The sequence below is a fragment of the Volvox carteri genome (genome assembly GCF_000143455.1).
Source record: "Volvox carteri f. nagariensis unplaced genomic scaffold VOLCAscaffold_18, whole genome shotgun sequence".
Classification (NCBI taxonomy): domain Eukaryota; kingdom Viridiplantae; phylum Chlorophyta; class Chlorophyceae; order Chlamydomonadales; family Volvocaceae; genus Volvox; species Volvox carteri.
The window spans coordinates 764,050-783,404 of NW_003307561.1; the positions used below are offsets into that span (position 1 = coordinate 764,050).

The 19,355-nt window shown below is 55.3% G+C and overlaps 4 protein-coding genes across 4 annotated transcripts in view; 3 read left to right on the top strand and 1 right to left on the bottom strand.

The window, feature by feature from the left end:
• The first annotated feature begins 45 nt into the window (after positions 1-45).
• VOLCADRAFT_104675 (uncharacterized protein) lies at positions 46-2,371 on the top strand. Its single transcript, XM_002950241.1, has 4 exons — positions 46-155; positions 266-355; positions 554-724; positions 1,403-2,371. Exons 1-4 carry the CDS (start codon positions 87-89, stop codon positions 1,508-1,510), a joined length of 438 nt encoding a protein of 145 aa, XP_002950287.1. The 5' UTR covers positions 46-86; the 3' UTR covers positions 1,511-2,371.
• Positions 2,372-2,949: 578 nt separating this feature from the next.
• Positions 2,950-6,881, top strand: VOLCADRAFT_81030 (uncharacterized protein; the record flags this gene model as incomplete). The annotated part of the gene is made up of 9 exons (XM_002950242.1): positions 2,950-3,062; positions 3,153-3,206; positions 3,326-3,499; positions 3,715-3,822; positions 4,469-4,561; positions 4,936-4,989; positions 5,266-5,427; positions 6,053-6,206; positions 6,733-6,881. Exons 1-9 carry the CDS (start codon positions 2,970-2,972, stop codon positions 6,879-6,881), a joined length of 1,041 nt encoding a protein of 346 aa, XP_002950288.1. The 5' UTR covers positions 2,950-2,969.
• A 1,330-nt stretch (positions 6,882-8,211) lies between these two features.
• nuoB4 (NADH:ubiquinone oxidoreductase 13 kDa subunit) lies at positions 8,212-10,058 on the bottom strand. Its single transcript, XM_002950372.1, has one exon. The coding sequence runs from the start codon at positions 9,932-9,934 to the stop codon at positions 9,509-9,511; it is 426 nt and encodes a 141-aa protein (XP_002950418.1). The 5' UTR covers positions 9,935-10,058; the 3' UTR covers positions 8,212-9,508.
• Positions 10,059-10,301: 243 nt separating this feature from the next.
• The window catches only part of VOLCADRAFT_90770 (uncharacterized protein), a gene marked incomplete at both ends in the record, with an annotated part of 12,544 nt that continues 3,490 nt past the window's right edge, over positions 10,302-19,355 (top strand). The window contains 12 exons of the mRNA XM_002950243.1: positions 10,302-10,394; positions 10,850-10,929; positions 11,137-11,215; positions 11,949-12,039; positions 12,388-12,576; positions 13,321-13,427; positions 14,160-14,360; positions 14,478-14,588; positions 15,202-15,503; positions 17,589-17,674; positions 18,166-18,211; positions 19,245-19,299. Coding sequence (XP_002950289.1) covers positions 10,302-10,394; positions 10,850-10,929; positions 11,137-11,215; positions 11,949-12,039; positions 12,388-12,576; positions 13,321-13,427; positions 14,160-14,360; positions 14,478-14,588; positions 15,202-15,503; positions 17,589-17,674; positions 18,166-18,211; positions 19,245-19,299 — 1,440 coding nt within the window. The remainder of the gene's footprint in view (positions 10,395-10,849; positions 10,930-11,136; positions 11,216-11,948; positions 12,040-12,387; positions 12,577-13,320; positions 13,428-14,159; positions 14,361-14,477; positions 14,589-15,201; positions 15,504-17,588; positions 17,675-18,165; positions 18,212-19,244; positions 19,300-19,355) is intronic.

Genomic DNA, 19,355 nt, shown 5'->3' on the forward strand with positions numbered 1-19,355 from the left:
AGTTACAATTTGCCAACTCCAGAGTGCAAAGCCATGAGTGTATGTATTGCCATCTTCTAGGTTACTCCTTCTCGCAGGTTGATACAATGCTGCGCCGCGAGGGCTTGGTCCACACGCCGCAACAACTGGCATATCTGGGCGACGCAGTTTGGTCGGTGAGCATCTCTGCATATTTAATTTTGACTCACGTTTTCGCATTAGTTTGAATTCTTATACACGTCGATCTCCCTCTCATGCCGTGCCTTGCACGTTGAATGCCCTTCAGCTGCATGTCCGCTGCAAGTACCTCAGCCCGCCCAAAAACTTCGCAGCGTATCGGACAGCCGCAGAGCGTCACGTCAGTGCGGCACGCCAGGTAAGCCAATCCCGGATCTGCATCCTATTTTTACAACCGGCAGCACCCCCACCCCACTCCTCCGCGTCCCCCCACACAGTCACAAACGCATGCACATTCTTCCCAAGTTTCTCTTCCGCATTCCCCTATTACTCACATGCGCCTGCATGTTTGCATAATCCTTCCTGCTCCCCCGGACGGCACCGTACGGCATTCAAGTCATCATACTTGGATTTGCTGTTGGCTTCCGGGTGGCGGCTGCGTCCAGAGGAGTCACGCTTGGTTCGTTGGGCCCAACGCGAAATGAGTGACCCGCGGTTCCGTCCCAAGTATTCGGCGGCAGGTGGCCAGCTGGGCGCGTACCGCAAGGCCACGGCGTTCGAGGCCCTGGTGGGTGCAGTGTACTATAATGACGGTACGGTTGCTGGTGTGGATTTAGATGTTTCGGTTGCCTAATTTGGCAGTGACTGACCACCGGCACTCCCGTCCTCAGAATCAGTGTTATTACGAAGCACCACCTTTTGAGGTTTGTTGTTGTCAATCGCGTTTGATGCATCTCGTGCGGCTGGAGATGTGTTTCCCCCCGAACCGTCATCCAATTCCCCCTCTTCCCCTTCGTTAGCGCCTCCTGGAGCCCCTTTCCGTCTCTCACTCCTCCCTTACCTACCCTTACCTGCTGCCGCCTGCTAGAAATTTCCGCTCCGTATACCACCGGGCAGTTGGGGCCCCCGTAGCCGCGGGGAGGTGCTGCTGCAGGGACACAACCGCCCATGATGACCGCTGCTTCGCTTCTTAGCCACCAGCAGTCGATGTTTGTGAATAGGTTGTTTGTGAATATACATTCGCATATATATATAACATATATATACATAACATATATATATATATGTTATGTATTGCATATATAAAATCCACACCCTCTCCCGCTTTCTTTCAGTTTGGCATTTATACGTCCCCGAGCAGTTGGGAGGTGCTGTACACGCCGGCAGCTGACTTCCTTCTGCCCGCATTTTGTATCCTTTTCCCCTTCCACCCCTTTCCCTCTCCCCCCCCTCCCCTCACTCGCAGATCGGGCACTTATCCCTAGAGGACCAACCCAGGCTGCAACAGCTGCTAGAGCTGCTAGAGCCTCACATGGCAAAACATGACGAGCAAACCGACAGTAGCAGGCAGTAGCAGCAGCGGCAGCATAGAGCAGCAGTAGCAATAGCGCTGGGCATGGAATTGCGGGAGAGGTACAGCATGGTCCCATGGAGCAGAGGTATGTGTTTGAGTTAAGCTGCTTTATCAGGACATGTTTTAAAACGATAAAGCTGATACCAGTGATAGAGGGGGGGCTGTGGGGGGATGAGTGGGTGGGTAGGCGTGTCGAGGTTCTGTTTGAACCCCCTTAGATGCTGTTGCTGCATTCCCACAGCATGGCATGATGTTGTAATGAACTAAGTCGCGGGGATGAATCGCTGGAGCTGCCATGCAGAGCACATACGTATATATTTGTGTATGTAGATCCGAATCTAATGTGCCGAAGCTTGTTTTTGCCATGTTCGTTTTCGTGCTGTCGTGCAATGATATTCGTACCGCTAAAATGGGCGATAACGGTAATGGCTGTGGTGGTGTTGATGATGGCTACGGCGTTGGCGGTAATGATGTGCATATTGGCGGAGTGATGATGCCCGGCGCTGTTTGGGTCAGAAGGCTCAGATGGCTGCCGCGAAGTGGGGGCCATGGCCTGACATCGCGCCTTGGCAGCTGGGCTGCATTTACCTTTCAGCGTACGGCAATGCCGCCTTTTGGTGTACGGCAATTACGGCACTTTACACGGCGCATAATTGTGCGCGGTCCCGGGCCCATATTTCTGCGTTGATTTGCTACGGGATTTGCTACGGATTGTGAAACCGGAGAATGACTTTCGAGGGCCATTTGTCATATTTTTATTTCTCCGGGCTGCAATAGTGTACTCGTGCGTTTGTTTGTGCCTTCTTCGTCGGGTAGCTATGGTGGATGGTGGCGGTGATTTAACGGCCCAGACCCAGCTCCACGGCGTGCTGTTATTGATCCTGCAAGGTGAATTAGGAATGGATGATGGTAAAATAATCAAGACAGGGCAAATCAATTGAAAGGAGAGCTTTTGGCTGGCGGATAGTTCGAAGTACACTGACATGGGAGAAGAATGTCCACCGCGGCACCCAGAAGCCGTGGGTCAGCGACCCAAGCGGGATGGGCTATGCAGGGCTTTGGGTTATTGGTTTTCATGCCAGCCCCTTATCGTGGGCAAAGGTATGGGGATTAGACGGTACTTAACTGAAATAAATATTGTTTTAGGTATGCGCGGGCGAGCTACCCGTAGCCAGCATAGTATGCGCGGTGGCAAGAGGTAAGCCCTGCAAGACAAGTAGCGTAGAAGGAGCTGTGAAGCTGCGTAGGTAATTTTGGGGTTTGATTCATGTGAACTTGCGAAAACGTCAGATCCATTATTTTGTTTGAGAATCGCAGACACAAACTGCCGCTCTTGACAGGCGGTCCAACAAACTGTACGGAGCGGTTCGTTTTGCTGAAACTCTTGGCGGCCTCTGGCTTGGAATGTGACAACCTGCACTTTCATTCACCCAGTTAATCTTTGAACAATTTTTTTAAAATGGCCGGACTTGAGGGAGCTTTCCTTTGCCTGGGCAACCCACTGCTGGATGTCTCTGCGGTTGTGGACCAGGCCTTCCTTGATAAGTATGAGGTTAGTCCATTTCACCATACGCTTGTGCTCTCGAATCTTTGGGATGATAAAAGTAACCACATATTTATGCATGTGGCGCCGCCCGTGCAGATCAAGCTGGCGAACCAAATCCTCGCAGAGGAAAAGCATCTGCCTATGTATGCGGTAAGCAGTCCCACCTTACTAGGCTTACATCATATGAGTTGATGGTTGCGCCCAGGTCCGACTAGCCATCCGTCGATTTGCGTGATTGACCTACACGAGCTTGCACACTTTCCCCGCAGGAGCTGGCCGAGATGCCCAACGTGGAGTACATTCCTGGCGGCGCTGGTCAGAATACCACGCGCGTGTGCCAATGGATGCTCCAGGTGCCGCACGCTTGCTCATACATGGGCTGCATCGGCGACGACGAGTTCGGCCGCAAGATGACTGAAGTCGCTACCAAGGAGGGCGTCAACGTAAGAAGCCTTTCACAATGATGACCCACCTCGCGGCGCTGTGTCTCTCCAGCCCGACATCCGTATTTATGGCCCCCAGCGCACGCCCTCATTTTCCCCCTAATACCCGCATACCATTTTGCTTAAATCCTCTGGCTTCAGGACCACCATCTTGTTTTTCGCAGCTCACACTTATGCATCTCCCCTCCTGTCTCCTTCCGTCCCTCACCCCTCAGGTTCGCTACCAGGTGGACGCCAGCACCCCCACCGGCACATGCGCCACCTGCATTGTGAGCAGCGAGAGAAGTCTGGTGGCCAACCTGGCTGCGGCGAACAACTTCAAGGTGGGCGGCTAGGCTAGAGAGGAAGGGGGAGGCAGGGAGGAGGGGGAAAGGGAAGGGAAAGGGTAGGGGAAGCTTTTGAGGGCGGGAGAGGGGCGCAGCTGCGAGGGAGGAGGCAAAAGGTTTGAGGAGAGCTCAAGACAACCACGAGAGGCAGGGGGTTGTGTGGTATGTATGTGATATCGCGGAATGGAGAGGGGAGTATAGAGGCGGCCGGGGGAGTCAGGGGAAGGAGGGCGGGAGGAAGTGGGGAGGAAGAGGTGCGCCCAGAGACTCTTGTTGGAAGGGCTCCAGGGGAGCGGGACGTGGCTTAGGCACTTCGAAGCCTGGCTGGTCTGACGCGCGAGAGATGGGAGGGAAGGAAGGACGGGGAGAGAGGAGGCAGAAGTTAGGGCATGGGGGCCAGTTGAGAAGGGGGACGGAGAGCGAAGGGCATTAGGGGTTTGTGTGGGTAGGTCGGTGGGGAGGAGGAATCGGTGCGGACTGAGGTTAGGGGGTAGGGTTGCGGCAGGGCCGGAGGAGTCCACACCCCCAAAAACTCTACTCAAACGCAGCGTCAATGTATTTTTTTGACTACCCCGCACCTTGCACCCGCAATGACTCCCTAACTTCAACCGATTTCCAACCGCCAACGGACGTACGACTCTAGGTGGACCACCTGCTGCTTCCTGAGAATCTGGAGTTGCTCCATAAATCCCGAGTGGTGTACTGCACCGGGTTTTTCATTACCGTGTCACCCGCGGTGGGTTGGGTAGTAAGGTGGAGGGGAAGGGGCACCTGGGGACGGGGGGGAGGGGAGTCATCATTCAAGGAGGGAGAAATAAATTGCTGACGGCTCCGTTGGGATATGGCTGGCGATAGCTGCTGCATGGCTGCTTCTGTTAGGCTCCTCAGCTACGCGGTATAACTCATCTGTTATTTTTTACGTCAGCCATCAACTGTCAATGCTCCTTCCCTTCCCAACTACCCCTTTCTGTGCTTTGGCTGTCGGCTGTTGACTCTTTTTACATCTTACCAACCACACGCCCCCAGCCCCCACGCCCGCATTCGTTTTCGCTTGTGGACTTGTCATGTAATTCTCCCCACCCTCCCCACCCCTCCCCCGCCTGGGCGCAGTCCATTGAAACGGTCGCCAAGCATTGCGCGGAGAATGACAAAATCTACGCTATGGTGAGAGACCACCGGGGGATGCGCACGTACACCCTTCCCACCCTAACTGCTAATTCTTCCTCGTGCCTTCTGGTGTCCTGTCTTATTCTTCTGTTCTCTGCCTTCCTGCTTTGGGTATTTTTCTTCTTCCGTAGCCAATCTCTCATCGCGGTATGTGGGAATTTCTGTTGTATTTCTGTTTTCTTGACGTCCAGGTCCATCGCCACTTTCTCCCTTGAACCCCGTTCTCCGTTCCGTCCCCCCTCTACTATCCGCCATCCCCGTACTCGCTGTCAGAACTTGTCGGCTCCATTTATCGTCCAAGTGCCGCCCTTCAAGAAAGTCCTCATGGACGCCATGCCGTACATTGACTTTTTGTTCGGCAACGAGATCGAGGCAGCTGCCCTGGCAGCTTCGGAGGGCTGGGAGGGTTTGCCCCTGGAGCAGGTGGCACTGAAGGTACGACATGGGTTTTAGAGTTAGGGTTTACTGGTCGGGGGGTAGTTGGGGTATGGGGGAAGGAGGGGGTTTGTCTGGGGCTGGGGGAGACGGAATTCTGTGGGAATTGTTGGGAGGGAGGTCTGGGGAGGTTTAGGGTCGCCTAAATTACTTTCACTGCAGCTTTCCGCAGCATCCACAGCGCATGGGCTCCCCTCCTCCCTCGCCTCCGGGCCCCCCCGGCTCGCGTTTCTCTCTGCGCCTTTCCCTTCCACTCTTCCCCCCTTTGCCTCGTTTCCCTTGTCCTCCTAGCCCCCACCCGGGTGTGTGTCGGCGCAGCCTGTTCGGCCTTTACTTGTACATCATATGATTCCCCCTTGCATTAACAACTCCTACCCCCTCAACGTCATCCCCCCTTCTCGTCAATCGTCTTTGCTTCCTCGTATCCCCCCTTCCCTCTTAACAGATGTACGCCCTGACCTAATTGAACCCGGCGTCCTTCATCTGCCTGAGAAGAGGGATTTGCATAGCTTATTGCTATGGAATATACTATGATTTGTTCGTTGCGCCTTTCTTCTCCTTGATTCCGTGCCACACAAACCTCGCCCTCGGGCCCCTCTTATCCCCCCCTTTTCATCTCGAGCAGCTTTCACGGCTCCCCAAGGCCAACGGCTGCCGGCCTAGAGTTGTCGTGTTCACCCAGGGATGCGACCCTACGTTGGTGGCGGTTGGGGGGAGGGTGTTGAAGTACCCGGTCATGGTGATTGCCAAGGACAAGCTGGTGGACACGAACGGGGCGGGTAAGGAGACGGAGGGGGGGAGCGGTGGCGGGAAGGGTTTTTTTTATGGTCACGATGCTGGGCGGGAGGGACGGCAGGTGGGGAAAGGAGTGGAAAGGGAGGGGAGAGGAAAAGTGGTTCGAAATGAGGGGGAAATGGCGCCTCACCTATCTTTTCCCCTCTCCTAAAAAGCCTCAAAAGCCATACCCCGCGGTTCGGTCTCGACTGGGCCAAAGCCCCACTATTGCTATCACGTCATGAGCTGTTGCAATCCCCATAATCCATCCAACTCCCACTCTGCTACGAACAGCTTCTCCCGCCCATCCCCCCTCCACCACACACCTCGCTAAGAATGTCTCCGACCCCTTACCAACCTCTTCTTTTATCAACATCCGAAAACCCCAAAGGGGGTGGCATCATCCACCGTATTGTAGCGGTGTGGCAACTGCTCCACGTACGGCCATTGCTGTGACAACAACACCTCCCCAAAGATTGCACCTCAAAAATACGCCCCCGCCATCCTCGACCTGTTCCCCCATCCCAACAGGCGACGCCTTCGTGGGCGGCTTCATGTCCCAGCTTGTCTGCGGCAAGGACATCTCGGAGTGTGTGCGGGCGGGTAACTACGCTGCCAACACCATCATCCAGAGGTCAGGATGCACCTTCCCGCCCAAACCCACGTTCATCTGGAACTGAGGAACCAGCCCCTTACCCCCCTACCTACCCCCCTACCTGTACCGCGCTAATGCTTCTTCCTGAAGCCGGGCCGAAAGATACGCGTAGAGAAGAGGGAGGAGGGCGGGTGGGATTGGAGTGGTTACGGCGCTTTTTTCCTCCTCTTTCCCTCGACAAGGGGGAGGGGGGAGCCGTTCGCGGCGCGGTGAAGAGAAGCAAAAGCGAGTGGGGGTTGTTGTGTGCGTATATCTTATGTATGCATGTTTGAGAGAGAGGGAGAGTGGAGCGAGGTGGAGAGGTAGAGGGAACCGGAGACGGAAAAGGTGTCTAGGGCCGAGTCGTACTGTTGTACTGTGATGTAGTGAAAGGCCGCTCAGCGTCATACGTTGTTGCTTAATGTGAGGAATGTGAACCCCCGGCGGGTAGAGGCCCCTCAGTCAGTTTTACCACTCTACGGGGGTGTGGTTGGAGGTGTCCAACCTATCGAGGAGGTGGAGGTAGGTGCGGCGGTGGCGCAGCAAACCCACACACAGCCCACAGGGGCCATAAACCAGGACTATAAATGCGTAGCTGTGGTTGTGTTTTGCCATCACGTGCATCTGATCGATCCAGTGTGGCGCACACGTACGGCAGTGACGTGTTTCCGCTGCTTTTATGGTATGGTGGACCGTTAGTAAATACTGGGGGGAAGGCCGGGGGGGGTGCCGGGGGCCTTGTGGATCAAGACATAGCAGACGTGTGTATATGTGTGTTTTACGGGACTGTGCGTGTGCGTGCACCTCTGCGCCTTCTCAGCGTTCTCATGTGTACGTTTGACCCAACCCTGACATCGACCCGAAGTTGACAGCAGCGCACCCTCACTACCACTTGCCGTACTCTTCCAGCAGGAGGGAACTCGATGTATGTGTGCATGTATGTATGTACGTATGTATGTTAGGGTTGTTTACGGTGACGCGATCCTGAGGATAGCTGCCGAGTTTATGTGGCTGTGACCCCCGACGGGGGGCAGTTTACGTACGGCAAGGGGCCTTTCTATCTATCCCGTACGGGTACTGCGAGTGGGGGGGGACAGATTCGGACTACGACAAGGGGGGGAGCTTGTGGGGGGCTTATCAGGGAGAAGTGGGGGCACGCGGGGGGGGAAGAGTAAGCCGCCTCAGACCCCTTATATCCTCCTTAACTTTGCGTTTTCCTGGTCGGCATGTTTTTGTGTCGAGGCTGGCCACCTCTGATAACTTTCTCCACGCACCCACCCTGCTCTGAACTCCAGGGTTGCTCTCCACGAGGCTAGGCGGTTTCTGTCGTTTAGTATCTTTTCGCTGTGCTGGTGCCTGTAGCTGCTACCTTGTTTAGCATGATAAAATGTTACAATTCTATTTCTGCCACCATTCGTGCCCTCTTTCTCCACAATCGCCATTCCAGCCGACCCGGTGCTGCCCCATCTCGTGCACGTACTGCCGTACATACACACACGCGCGCTGGATAAGCTCTCAACCGGTGACTCCCCTCCACTGCGTCGTCGAAACTGGACATGTGGGGAAACCTACCCATGAAAACCCTCTTACAGCCCCAACATGAAGACCGAAGTCCACACCACAACATGCCACCTTGGAAATCCCCCACGAAAAAAGCTGAAATCATCCCATTCCGCATTTTCCGCTTATCCCCCTCCCCATCCGACAATTATCCCCAGTCATCCCCAAACCCCCAAAGTTTTGGGGATATAAGAATTACCATCCACAGCTCTTGGTGACACCAGCTTACGAAAATCAGCTACACCCTGAATCTCGTACCATCAACAACATCCAGGAAAGACAGCTTGCTAACCCATACGCCGTTGCCGCCGCTAGAAGTGGGCTCAGTCGTGTCGTGTCGTGCCATTTCCCGTATAATCCCTGCATACCGCGATGTACGATGGCAGCACAGGTGGGACACGTGCTCCCGCCAATTCCCTCCCCACAAACCCTTTACCCCCACATACACCAACACGCGCAAAGACGAACACCTGCCTGTTATCAATCCGCGCTCCGGGTACCAAAACCCGTGCCACCTCATAGGGCCGGGCCATCACTGCCCCACAGGGCCAACCCCCGGCACCACGCACCTGGGCAACGGAAGAGGAGATAAGAGAGATAGGAGCTGCTTGCGGTATATGTCACCACCAGGACGTGAAAACACCGAAAACATCAACAACAGCGGCACCAGACCACCAGGCACCGGGGCCAGGCCGGCACATGCCTTACCGCGTCATGTGGGTAGCCATATCAGTTCCGTCCGTAGCCGTGCGCAGCTACTGGACTGTCCATGGGACCCCCTGGGCCCCTCTTACCCCTAAACCCCCTAGCGCCGTGATGCTTCCGGCCCCCGTCCCCCTTAGGAACTGAGAGATGGACGACGGTTGGTTACGCCGCTTTCCCCACCTCCATCACAACGTTTCCTCTAGCATCCCTCCTGAGACGTGCAAGCATTGTCTACTCATGGACGAGGCTGGCGCAATCCCTCTTCAAGACGGAGTTGATGGAAGGGAAGGGGCTCAGCTGGGAGTCAAGCAGAGGAGCCGTTGGCAGTGGCCACAGGCAAATTTGTGCGCCCACGCGAGGCAATTTGATACAAGAGGGCCTCGCTATGGCAGGATACAGACGACGCCTTTAGTAGAACTCGCGCTCGTCTGGCAGCACCATGCCGGGCTCGTCGCCAAGGACGGTCCGGCGCGGGTAGCCACTGCGTCGGTCAGCGTGCCTGAAGCAGAACTCCGAGAGGAGGTAGAAGCCCAGGGAAAAGCCGCCAAGGAACCAGACCGCCTCGAACGTGTGGCGGAGGGTCCAAGCGAACTCCTTCTCGTAATGGTCTCGGCGGTAGTACCAAGCTTCAATGTAAGGGTTCTTCGCCACCCATTCATAGGACCTGTCCACAGGCTTCGTCCTGCTGTAGATGCCAGGCGTATATCGGCCATCTGGCGTGAAGGCCTTTGACTCCGAGGCAAAGCCACGCCCAGCGCCAGCCTTGCTGATGCCCTCGGCCCCGGCCAAAGCGCGGCGCATCAAGCCCTGCAGGTTACGGGCTGAGCTAGCCATAGTTACTGCCTAACCTAATAAAGCCTCAACAAGGAAAGACAAGATACGAATTGGGTAGGACAAAAGCTACGGGGAGCCTAGGTTTTCCTACTGTGGCTTAGACGCTTCTTCTCCTTCAGTGGTTTCCGAAAGCTGCTGACTGGAAATCGACGAGTCCCCGCTACAAGAAGAACGAGGAGTGTCGTACGTCCGCTGAAAATGACAAACTTGCCAATTTGCAAAATTTAAAGTTAAGCTTGGTGTGTAATTGCAATTGCATAACAGACTTCATCCCTGGTAGTTATCATAATATCACTGTGCACGGCCAAATCGCTGCGGGAACAGAATAACGAACCAGCGGAGTAAATAGCAGGGAAGCGCAGAATCGATGGCGGACCACGGTGGTGGTGGCAGTGGCGCCTGGGAGCAGCAAAGGCATCATTACAACAGCCATGCCAGTACCACCCTTTCCACTCGTGAAGTGGGTTGGGCCCGTCGGGCATCCTGCATCGGGTCTCCGTTGTGCATTGCAGTCCTTTGTGGCCCCCGATGGCCCCCTATCCCCCTGCTGCCGGGGTGTTCTGCTTGGGTTGCATCTGGGGCTCCCGCCTGGTGATGCCTGCCACCGGGCCCGGTCACCCACCGACCCAACTTCCCACCTGCGGCCGGATTTACTGCGGCCCTGAGAGTACACACAAAAACCCTGTAACTTAACCGTGTTGCCGGTCGAGCTACTAGTACTATTCCTATTACTACTTCAGTGTTGTGCATGTCTCTTAATGAACGGAGCCCCTCCTCTTTGAGAGGAGGGCGCGGTGGAGGGGTTCACCGTGCGGCCGGTCCCGGGTTCTCACTATCTCCCTGCATGCCGGTGCCCTTGCGCAACCAACCAGCATCCCCACTCCGCCTCCCTTCCACTCCCGAACCGGCACACAGGCTCTGAAACAGCGCAGTGAGGGGCCCGCCCAGGAACTGAAGAACTTTCACAACCATGTGAAGCGCCAATTAATATTGCGGTACGTACATATGTCGTTATATGCGGTACGTACATATGTCGTTATATGCGGTATCCCCAATATTATCTCCCAAGTCTATTTCAGTTCCTTCTTCCTCTTCTCCCTCACGCTTCGAATGGCTAGCAGGTGAAGCTCTCTTTCGAACCACGCCAACTCTGCCTTTCCCCCACACACACTCACACGCTCCTTCTCTATGCCCCAACCCAGTTTCGCGCACAAACAGGAGAGGCTTCTAGACCTGTGCTGTGGTCGTGGTGGTGACCTGCAGAAGTGGCGCGAGGCGCAGGTGGGCCTTGTGTGTGTGTGTGTGTGTATGGGGGGGGAGAGGTCGTGGGGATGTGAGGTGGGCGGGAAGTATGTTCGTGTGTGTATATATACATGATATACATACATATCCATCATGAATATGATATGTGTGTGTTTTAAAGACTCGAGATCGAGGACAGGAATTACAACGATTACATCGATGCGGTGTGGTGTGATGATGCCGCGAAGCACTTTGGCCGGGGCGGACACCAGCGGCCCGAGAAGAGCAGTTCGGGTCGGAGGGCAAGAACCCTGATCCCTCCCCCTCCTTAAAGAAGCCCCAAGACAACCTAGGATTTGTTGTTCTTCCTCTTTTGTCGATGCCCATTGATTGCAGCAGCAGTAGCGGTAGTAGCAGTAGTAGCAGTAGCAGTAATAGCAGCATGTAACGCTACCGCGTCACCGACGAAGGATTCGTCACCGACCTTAACGGTCGTCATGGGGAAGGCGGGGGCGGGAGAGCGTGTGTAGTTGGCTGTTGGGTTTGGTGAGGTGGCGGTTAACCAACCAACCAGCCAACCAACCAGCCATGAGCCGTGAGGAAGGGTGTGAATTATGAAGGAAAAGAGTGTGTGTTTGTACGATCCACGACGGGACTGGGGACACCTTAAAACACACGCTACAACTCCCCGGGGGGAAACCCTCAAGGCACTAATACCCCCTGATTGTACGGCCGATTTGTACTGTTCAAGTTTTAATTTTTTTGTTTTTAGGTCGGTTACGTCAGGGGGCTGGATATTTCGGAGCGGGAGGTGGACGAGGCGCGGCGGAGGTTCCAGGAGCTGGGGGAAAGGAGGTCCCGCGGTGGGTTTGTCGTACCTCGTACCTTGGGAATGTCGTACATAGTATGTGTCAATCATGTCTGTTGTACGTTCTGTGTATGGGAACGCGCTGTTGACTGCAGCAGCAGGTTCGGCCCCTCCTGCTGAATAGTACGCAGTTTCTTATATGCGCACACACACACACGTACTCAGCTAAGCAAAACACGTACACAGCCGTACACAGTCGTGTTGTTCTCTCATTTCCCTTTTCCTCCCGGCGGCCCCGCCAGAGCTGACGCCTATAGCTGTTTACCCCTTGTTATAGTTTTTTCCCTCGTTACCCCCTCTCCCCCCTCATACACACACACACACACACTCACGCCGCCCTCAGGCCCCGGGTCGAACATGGTGTGCGAGTTTCAGGCGGTCGACTGGCTGGGGGAGCGGCCGTACGACGACCCCGTGGCCGGACCCGGGTCGTACGGCGTGGTGACGTGCATGTTCGCACTGCACTACTTTTTCGTGTCGGAGGGGAGTTTGAGGATGTTTTTGCGAAATGTTTCTGCCAACTTGCGATATGGTAAGGGTATGTATGTATGTGGGTGGGTGGGTGGATGAGTGTGGGTGGGTGTACGTGTAGTCATGATTTCCCCCCCCCCCTCCGTGCGCTTTCCCCGACCGCCGGCATCGCACTGGCACCCCCAACAGGCGGTCGGAGAACCACCTACGAATAAATTTTAGCGACACATCCTTTTCCGCTACACACATACAGACAAACGCGTCTGCGGTTCTCCCTTCTATTTCTTTTCTTAAAGATATGAAAACCGAGTGGTGATCTGGTAGCCCCCAATGCTCATATACACACACAAATATGATGTGTGAAACAGGGGGGTGTATCTTCGCCCGTGGCAGCTACCCTGCGAAACCCTGCCTTCCCCGGTATTTCGGGACACCCTCATCCAGTCACCCTAGTCAACTTCTCAGTGGATCGCTCAGATTCCGCACCCACCACCAGCATCCAACGGAATCTGCCGGGTCGACAGCGGCCCAACTCCGTTCCTGGTCGGCTCGCAGGTTACCTTTATCCCAGGTCACCAACGTCCATCAACCAGGGGCGCAATACCTTCCACCATCGGAAGGATTTTTGATCCTAGCGGGTATCGATCCCGGGATCTCCCGGGGGCAATGGTCGCGCGTTACCAGTAGTGCCAAACCCTAGGATATGTACACACATGTATATATACATTATAGACACGGCATACATGAATTACATACATTCATACGTACGTACATACATACATGTTATACGCGTACACGCGCACAGGCGGCTACTTCATCGGCACGGTTCCCAGCGGTCGACGAGTGATGCACTTGCTGGGTGGTAGGCCGGAGTTCCGCTCGCCCATGCTACGACTAAAACGCAGGTGGCAGGTACGACAGTACGGTGAGATGCAGTACAGTATGGCGTACGGCGTTCATAATTTTGCCAAGTCCGTTTTTTGTAGCGTGCATGGCATTTCCTCTTGTACCGAACGAACTCATCTGGCTTTTCCTTTGTTGTCTATCTGTCTGTCTGTCGGTCGGTCGATGTGTGGGGTAGCTTGGGATGTAGGAGGGGGGTGTTTTTGAGGGGTTGCGGGTTCCTCTCTTTTCGATTTGAAGCAGTGCCTGATGAGTATGGTGGTGGTGGTGGTGGTGAATGTAAGTTTTCAGGAAAGCAGGAAAGCGATGAAAAGAGCAGAGGTTTGCTTGTGACCGCTCCCGCTTCGCCCGCGCATTACTTTTTGCGTGACCTCTCTCCACCCTCCCTCCCCCTCCCCCTCTCCCAAACGTTTCATCATACCATACACATATATAAATCGTTATCAGTACTCACTCACACACGCGTGGGAGGCTGCATTCGTCCCGCTGTCACACATCCCGCTCGCCGTGTTGTAAAAACTTTTATTTCTCGAAACACATCAGGCATTAGGCGGTACATGTTGTCGTACTGACCGTACAGGCCAGTAACATATGGCCCCCGGCACCCCCCTCAAATTCGCATTCGCCAACGGGGTGTTAAATGACTGATGCTGATACTGGTACTGATACTCCACATGGAAAATTGGAATACATCCGTACATATACATACATACATATATACACCCGCTTGTTCGCATGTAGGACCCCTTCCGGCCCCCACTGTACGGCGCGGGGTATATTTGCGACATTGCCGACACGGTTACAGCTTCCCTGGAGGGGGCGACCGAGGGCTCCCTGGAGTATTTGGTGGACCTACCCACCCTGGAGCGAGTGGCGGCAGCGGAGGGTCTCCTTGCCGTACGAGATTACATGGATCCCGTACTGGCATCGAATTTCAAAGACGTAAGCTGCTCGTACGTTGGATGCAAGTTCAACGTAATAACGCTAAACAATACAATAAAGAGCGAAAACCCCGAGTAATGCCCGAACTTCCGCTGCACCCCCCAACCCTCTTTTTAGGAGGATCTCGATGCCCCTTTTAAGCACTTCAAACCTTTCTTCCTGCACTCGCTCCAACTGGACGAGGTGCCGGGCAATCCGCCCCCCATGCCACCAAGCAGTTTGGAGCGGGTGAGTGTGACTGTCGCAGGGAGGATTGGGGGGTTGCTTTGGGGGGGAAGACCAAGGGGGAAAGGGAAGGAAGGGGGGGAGGAGTGTGTATTGTTATAACAATGATCGCCGCGATCTGGAACTGACGAAGATGGCGTTCGGACGGACGAATACGGTCACTTTCCTGTTACGGTAGGAATAGGGATGATGATGTTTATCTGTGTATGTATGTAGGTACGTAGGTAGGTAGGTAGGTAGGTAGGTAGGTGTTCATGTCGGTGGTCGAGTTTTCGTGGATGTACGACACTTCCCCTCTCCAGCGTTTTGCTGTCTGCGGAAGAGGTTCGAAGGTGTGTATTCAGACCGTCTCTCGTGTCTCGTCAAACTTACTTCAGTCCGCCGTACTCATGCCGTACTCATACTATTTGTTGCACATGTGAACATGCACGGCATAGCTTCCACCCCTCTATCCCGGAGGTTCCCCCCGGGGGACTTGGACGCCACGTTGCCTGTTGCCTAAGTAGGCGCCTCCCTTCCTCCCTGACCCAGGCACAAGTAAGACCCCCAGGCATCCACGTCCGTGTTTTCCTCCCCCCATCATCCTCCCCCCATCGTCCTCCACTTCCCCCTTCAGGCGAGTGCCCTCTTCGCCGCCTTCGTGTTTCAAAAAGTCAACTCTCCGGACGCCATCAGTGTACCCTTGGCTCCGGAATGCAGCTTCATGCAGGAGAGGAAAATTAATCAACATCATCAACAGCACGGGAGAGGTTTCGGAGCCCCAGGCGGAGGCGGAGGCGGAGGCCCTCCCGGGATGGGGCCACCTATGGGCGGCCCTAACCAGCTCCTCCATCCCCACTACAACCACATGGGCCCTCTGGAGGGACCCATGGGCCACATGGGTCAACATCACCAAATGGGAGGCGGGCCGGGGGGCCCGTACGGCAGAGATATGCCGTACGGCGGCGGACCGCAACAGATGTACGGCGGAGGGGGACACGGGAAGGGGTTTAAGAGGCCTTGGGAGGGTCGTGATGATGGTGGTGGCGGGCGGGGAAGGATGAGCAGGGGAGGGGGCCCGGTTCATGGTTGAGCAGTACAGCTGCCGTACTATGGCCGTACGGCAGTTCGGGGACCATCTAGAGAGGCCATCGTTTGTGGAGGGCGTCGTACCTTGATATTGGAGTTGACTCTTCTATACCATCATAGTATTTTTTATTTTATTCGCGTTGGCGTGTTGGTTTGCGCGCGCTATGTGCACTGCACATACATACATACATGTGTAGTAGGGATCGTGGGATCGATCCCAACAAAGAGCGGGATGAAATTCCCTCGACTGTGATAAGAGGTTGCATGCACCCCCGTGCCAGTGAACGGTCGGTGATGGTAAACCCTGTCATGGCGATGGACCTGCGAGCCGCCCGACCGCCCGGGTGTGGCGCGTTGGCGCCGGCCTGGGTTTGGATTTTGGGGGCAGATTCCGCTGGATGCATGTGTTGGTGGCGGTGATGGTGGCGGTGGCGGTGGCGGGAGCTGAAGTCAGGAAACCGACTCACGGCGATGCGAGGAGGAGGATGAGGGTGGGTCTCAATCGGGAAGGTCGTAGGGGCTGCCAGGGCCGCGGGTCCACGGGTGAAGCTGTAACGCCCCAACTCACACAGTCATACATACTTACATACATACATACATACTATCTACGCGGCTCCCTTTCCGGATTCTACGCCACTGCAGCTTTATTCACTCGTACGACATTGACACGACCAGCAACAACGCAACTCCCAAGCCAACCGTAATAACCGCCACGTGCAAACACAACCTCAACGTACCTGCGCTAACAGCAGCCTGGCCGCACAATTACCAAATCCACCCAAACCCCCGCCCGCTCTTTTCCACCGATAAATCCACGACGGCCCTACAAGCCCTTCTTAGACCCCCTACGTCCCCAAACCAATTTTGTCGGTTGTCGGTTGGGGGTTGGGAAACATGGAGGTGGTAACACGCGGGTGGTAAGGCACGCGCACAAAAACCCAAGTAATGCCGAACTCCCAGCTGGCTTCGAGACGGCGACGGCTTCGAGGCCTGCGCTTCATCCTTATCATCATCATCATCGTCGTCGTCGCCAAGATCGCCGTACGGAGTACCGGTATGTAGATAACGGCGGCCAAGGTGGCGTGCGGTGTCTGAAGTGTCTGTACGGTGCTGTGTGTTAGTTAATACAGTGAACTGCACGCAGCCCTGATTATGGACTCATGGATTTGCCATGGCGGTGAAAGTACGACGCTAGAAAGGCTGTCAGCCGCTTGGAGGTATTTGAGAATAGTCAATCAGAGCGCGATCTGGAGGGTCGTGTGATCTGGCCCGGTTGGCGTTCGGTTGGTCGACTGAACTGACAGTTGCCGTTTCCCTGAGGGGTCCTAACTTTCTTCCCGGAAGGGTGCAACCGCCGCTCCCCCGTAACTACGCATGCACGGAGATTTGTTTCTGAATAGCTTGGATAGCTCATACAACGGATGGCCAGGATGTGTTTAGGTCGATAGCGGCTAACTTAACAGTTAACCTCCACTTTCGCGAATGCTTGCAAGTGGTAGCTGGGAGAGAAGGATATTCATTTTGTCTAGCTGGATGTGCAGTACCGGATGACCGCTTTGATGTTTCACTGTTGAGCCCTATTTTGGACATTGTCAGCCGCCATAGTCAACCGACAATGCCCCTGTCAGCCTCGGTCTTTCGGCGAGGCGGCCCCAAAAAGGAGCTCTTCGATGTTATTAACGAGGATGCCGACGATGAAAAAGAACTTGAGGCGAAGCTTGCGGAATTGGATGAGCTGCTGCATTTAGACAAAACTGGGTAGGGAGCTCGCTCATGACAATGTTCCAGAAATTTTCTTAACCATTAACCATTTTCTTCACAAATGCATTCCGGGTGCGCTGGGTCCCCCTCCGCGTTAGCACCGCGGCACACATGGTATACTATAAATGCCATGTGTTCGTCTCTGTTCCCCTCTGCTGCTCTCTTACCACGCAGCCGCGATCTGTCCGCGGCGCTGTGGCGCCCATCTATGTGTGCTGCTGAGTTGCTCAAACAGCGGAAGCAGTGTGCTAGGGACATCGGTGAGCGGCCCACCCCGCATTCATATCGCCCAACGCGCATGTGCGGGTGTAGTATATACGTATGTATGTGCTGAGGAGAGTAATCGCACGTGAGGGCGATAAGGAGTAGAGAAACCGTCTGTCTGTCTGTCTGTCCGTCCACTGAACAGAACCTCTGCCGGCACCAGCAGCAGCTCCACCACGGCCACCAGCCCGTTGGGTGTACGACATTGTTAATACATAGACACACGGTGAACATGAGCTCACCCCCACGTGTGTGTGTGTGGGGGGGGAAAGGTCAAACACACGCCGAAACAGTTGACTTGTGTTTCCTTAAGTAACGTCCCCACGCCGCTGTCCCTTTCCATTGGGGTCAGTTGACCACATTCACTTCTTGCATCATAATTACTTTCCACCCTGCTTTCCCCTGCCCCCCGTTCTCCTCGCCCCCTTTCCCTCGCCCCTTTCCCTCTTCTCCCCTCCTCTGCCCCCCCCCCCAAAAATCCCGAAAGGTTTCATCCGGAGCCACCGGACGTACCTTCACGTGGAGGAGGCCGTGTGAGCCCCGGGGGAGGGGGGCGGGTATCGCACTCTGGCTGTGGGGGAAACAGGGGAATTCCCGGGAGGGAAGGACGAACCACTGACGATTGAAGCAGATACCAGAGATAGATTGACGGATACTCCGCACAGGACTTATAGACAGATGCACTGGAGTTACTGATTATCATCATCATTATTATTATTATCATTATATTACTATTATTATTATTATTAATATTGTTGCAGGGTTCTTCACCCCGATTTGGCCCCGAAAGTTTGAGATTTTTCCGTTTTGGCCGAAAGGAAAATTGAGGCACCCCGGAGCGACCCTGTAGTAGTTGGTCGCTGAAAAGGCCTCTCGAGATGATGATGCTGGCGGTCGCGCTTAGCGCGTATTTGTATAGCGGTACTGTGTACCAGCTACTACAGACCCGAAAGGATTTGGCGGGAGTGGTGGGGAGCAGGCTGGGATGGGGGGGGCGGTGGCGGTGGTGGTGGTACCACGCACCGGAAGAGTGCACTGCGGGGGCTTTGTCCGACCCGTGGGGGGCAGCAGCAGCTGCTGCCACTGCTACTGCTGCTGCTGCTGCTGCGACCCGGTCTTAGGGTTCTGAGCCCCAGGCCCGTGTCAAAGTACTGGTGGTGTCACCCTGTTAGCTGTCCTGGAGGGGAGTGGTTAGACGGGCGAGAGGGAGGGCGCCAAGGGGGCGGTGCGCTAAAATACTGTTTTTCAAATCCAAGAGGGGGGGACTACCGGGTGGTGGTGGTGGTGCTCGTCGTGATGTGGTCTGTATTTGTGTGTGTATGTGTGTGTCGCCGTACGGACTGTCCGACCACCGTAGGTTTTTGGTGGACCGCGGCGATCTGCTCCTGTTCGTGGAGGAGCCGGATGATCAATACCAGCAGCAGCAGCAGCAGGCGGCAGGAGCTGTTGGAGACGGGGCGGCGGCGGCGGCGGCGGCGTCATCCGACCCCGGGTGGTGGCGGCGGCGTCATCAGCGCCAGCGGCTGCTCTCTGTTCAGGAGGCCTTTGACCTCATGGTGGGTTCAGGGTGGTGAGGGCGGTGGTGAGGACGGTGGTGAGGGCGGTGGTGAGGGCGGTGGTGGTGAGGACNGGTGGTGAGGGCGGTGGTGGTGAGGGCGAGTGGTGGTGAGGGCNGGT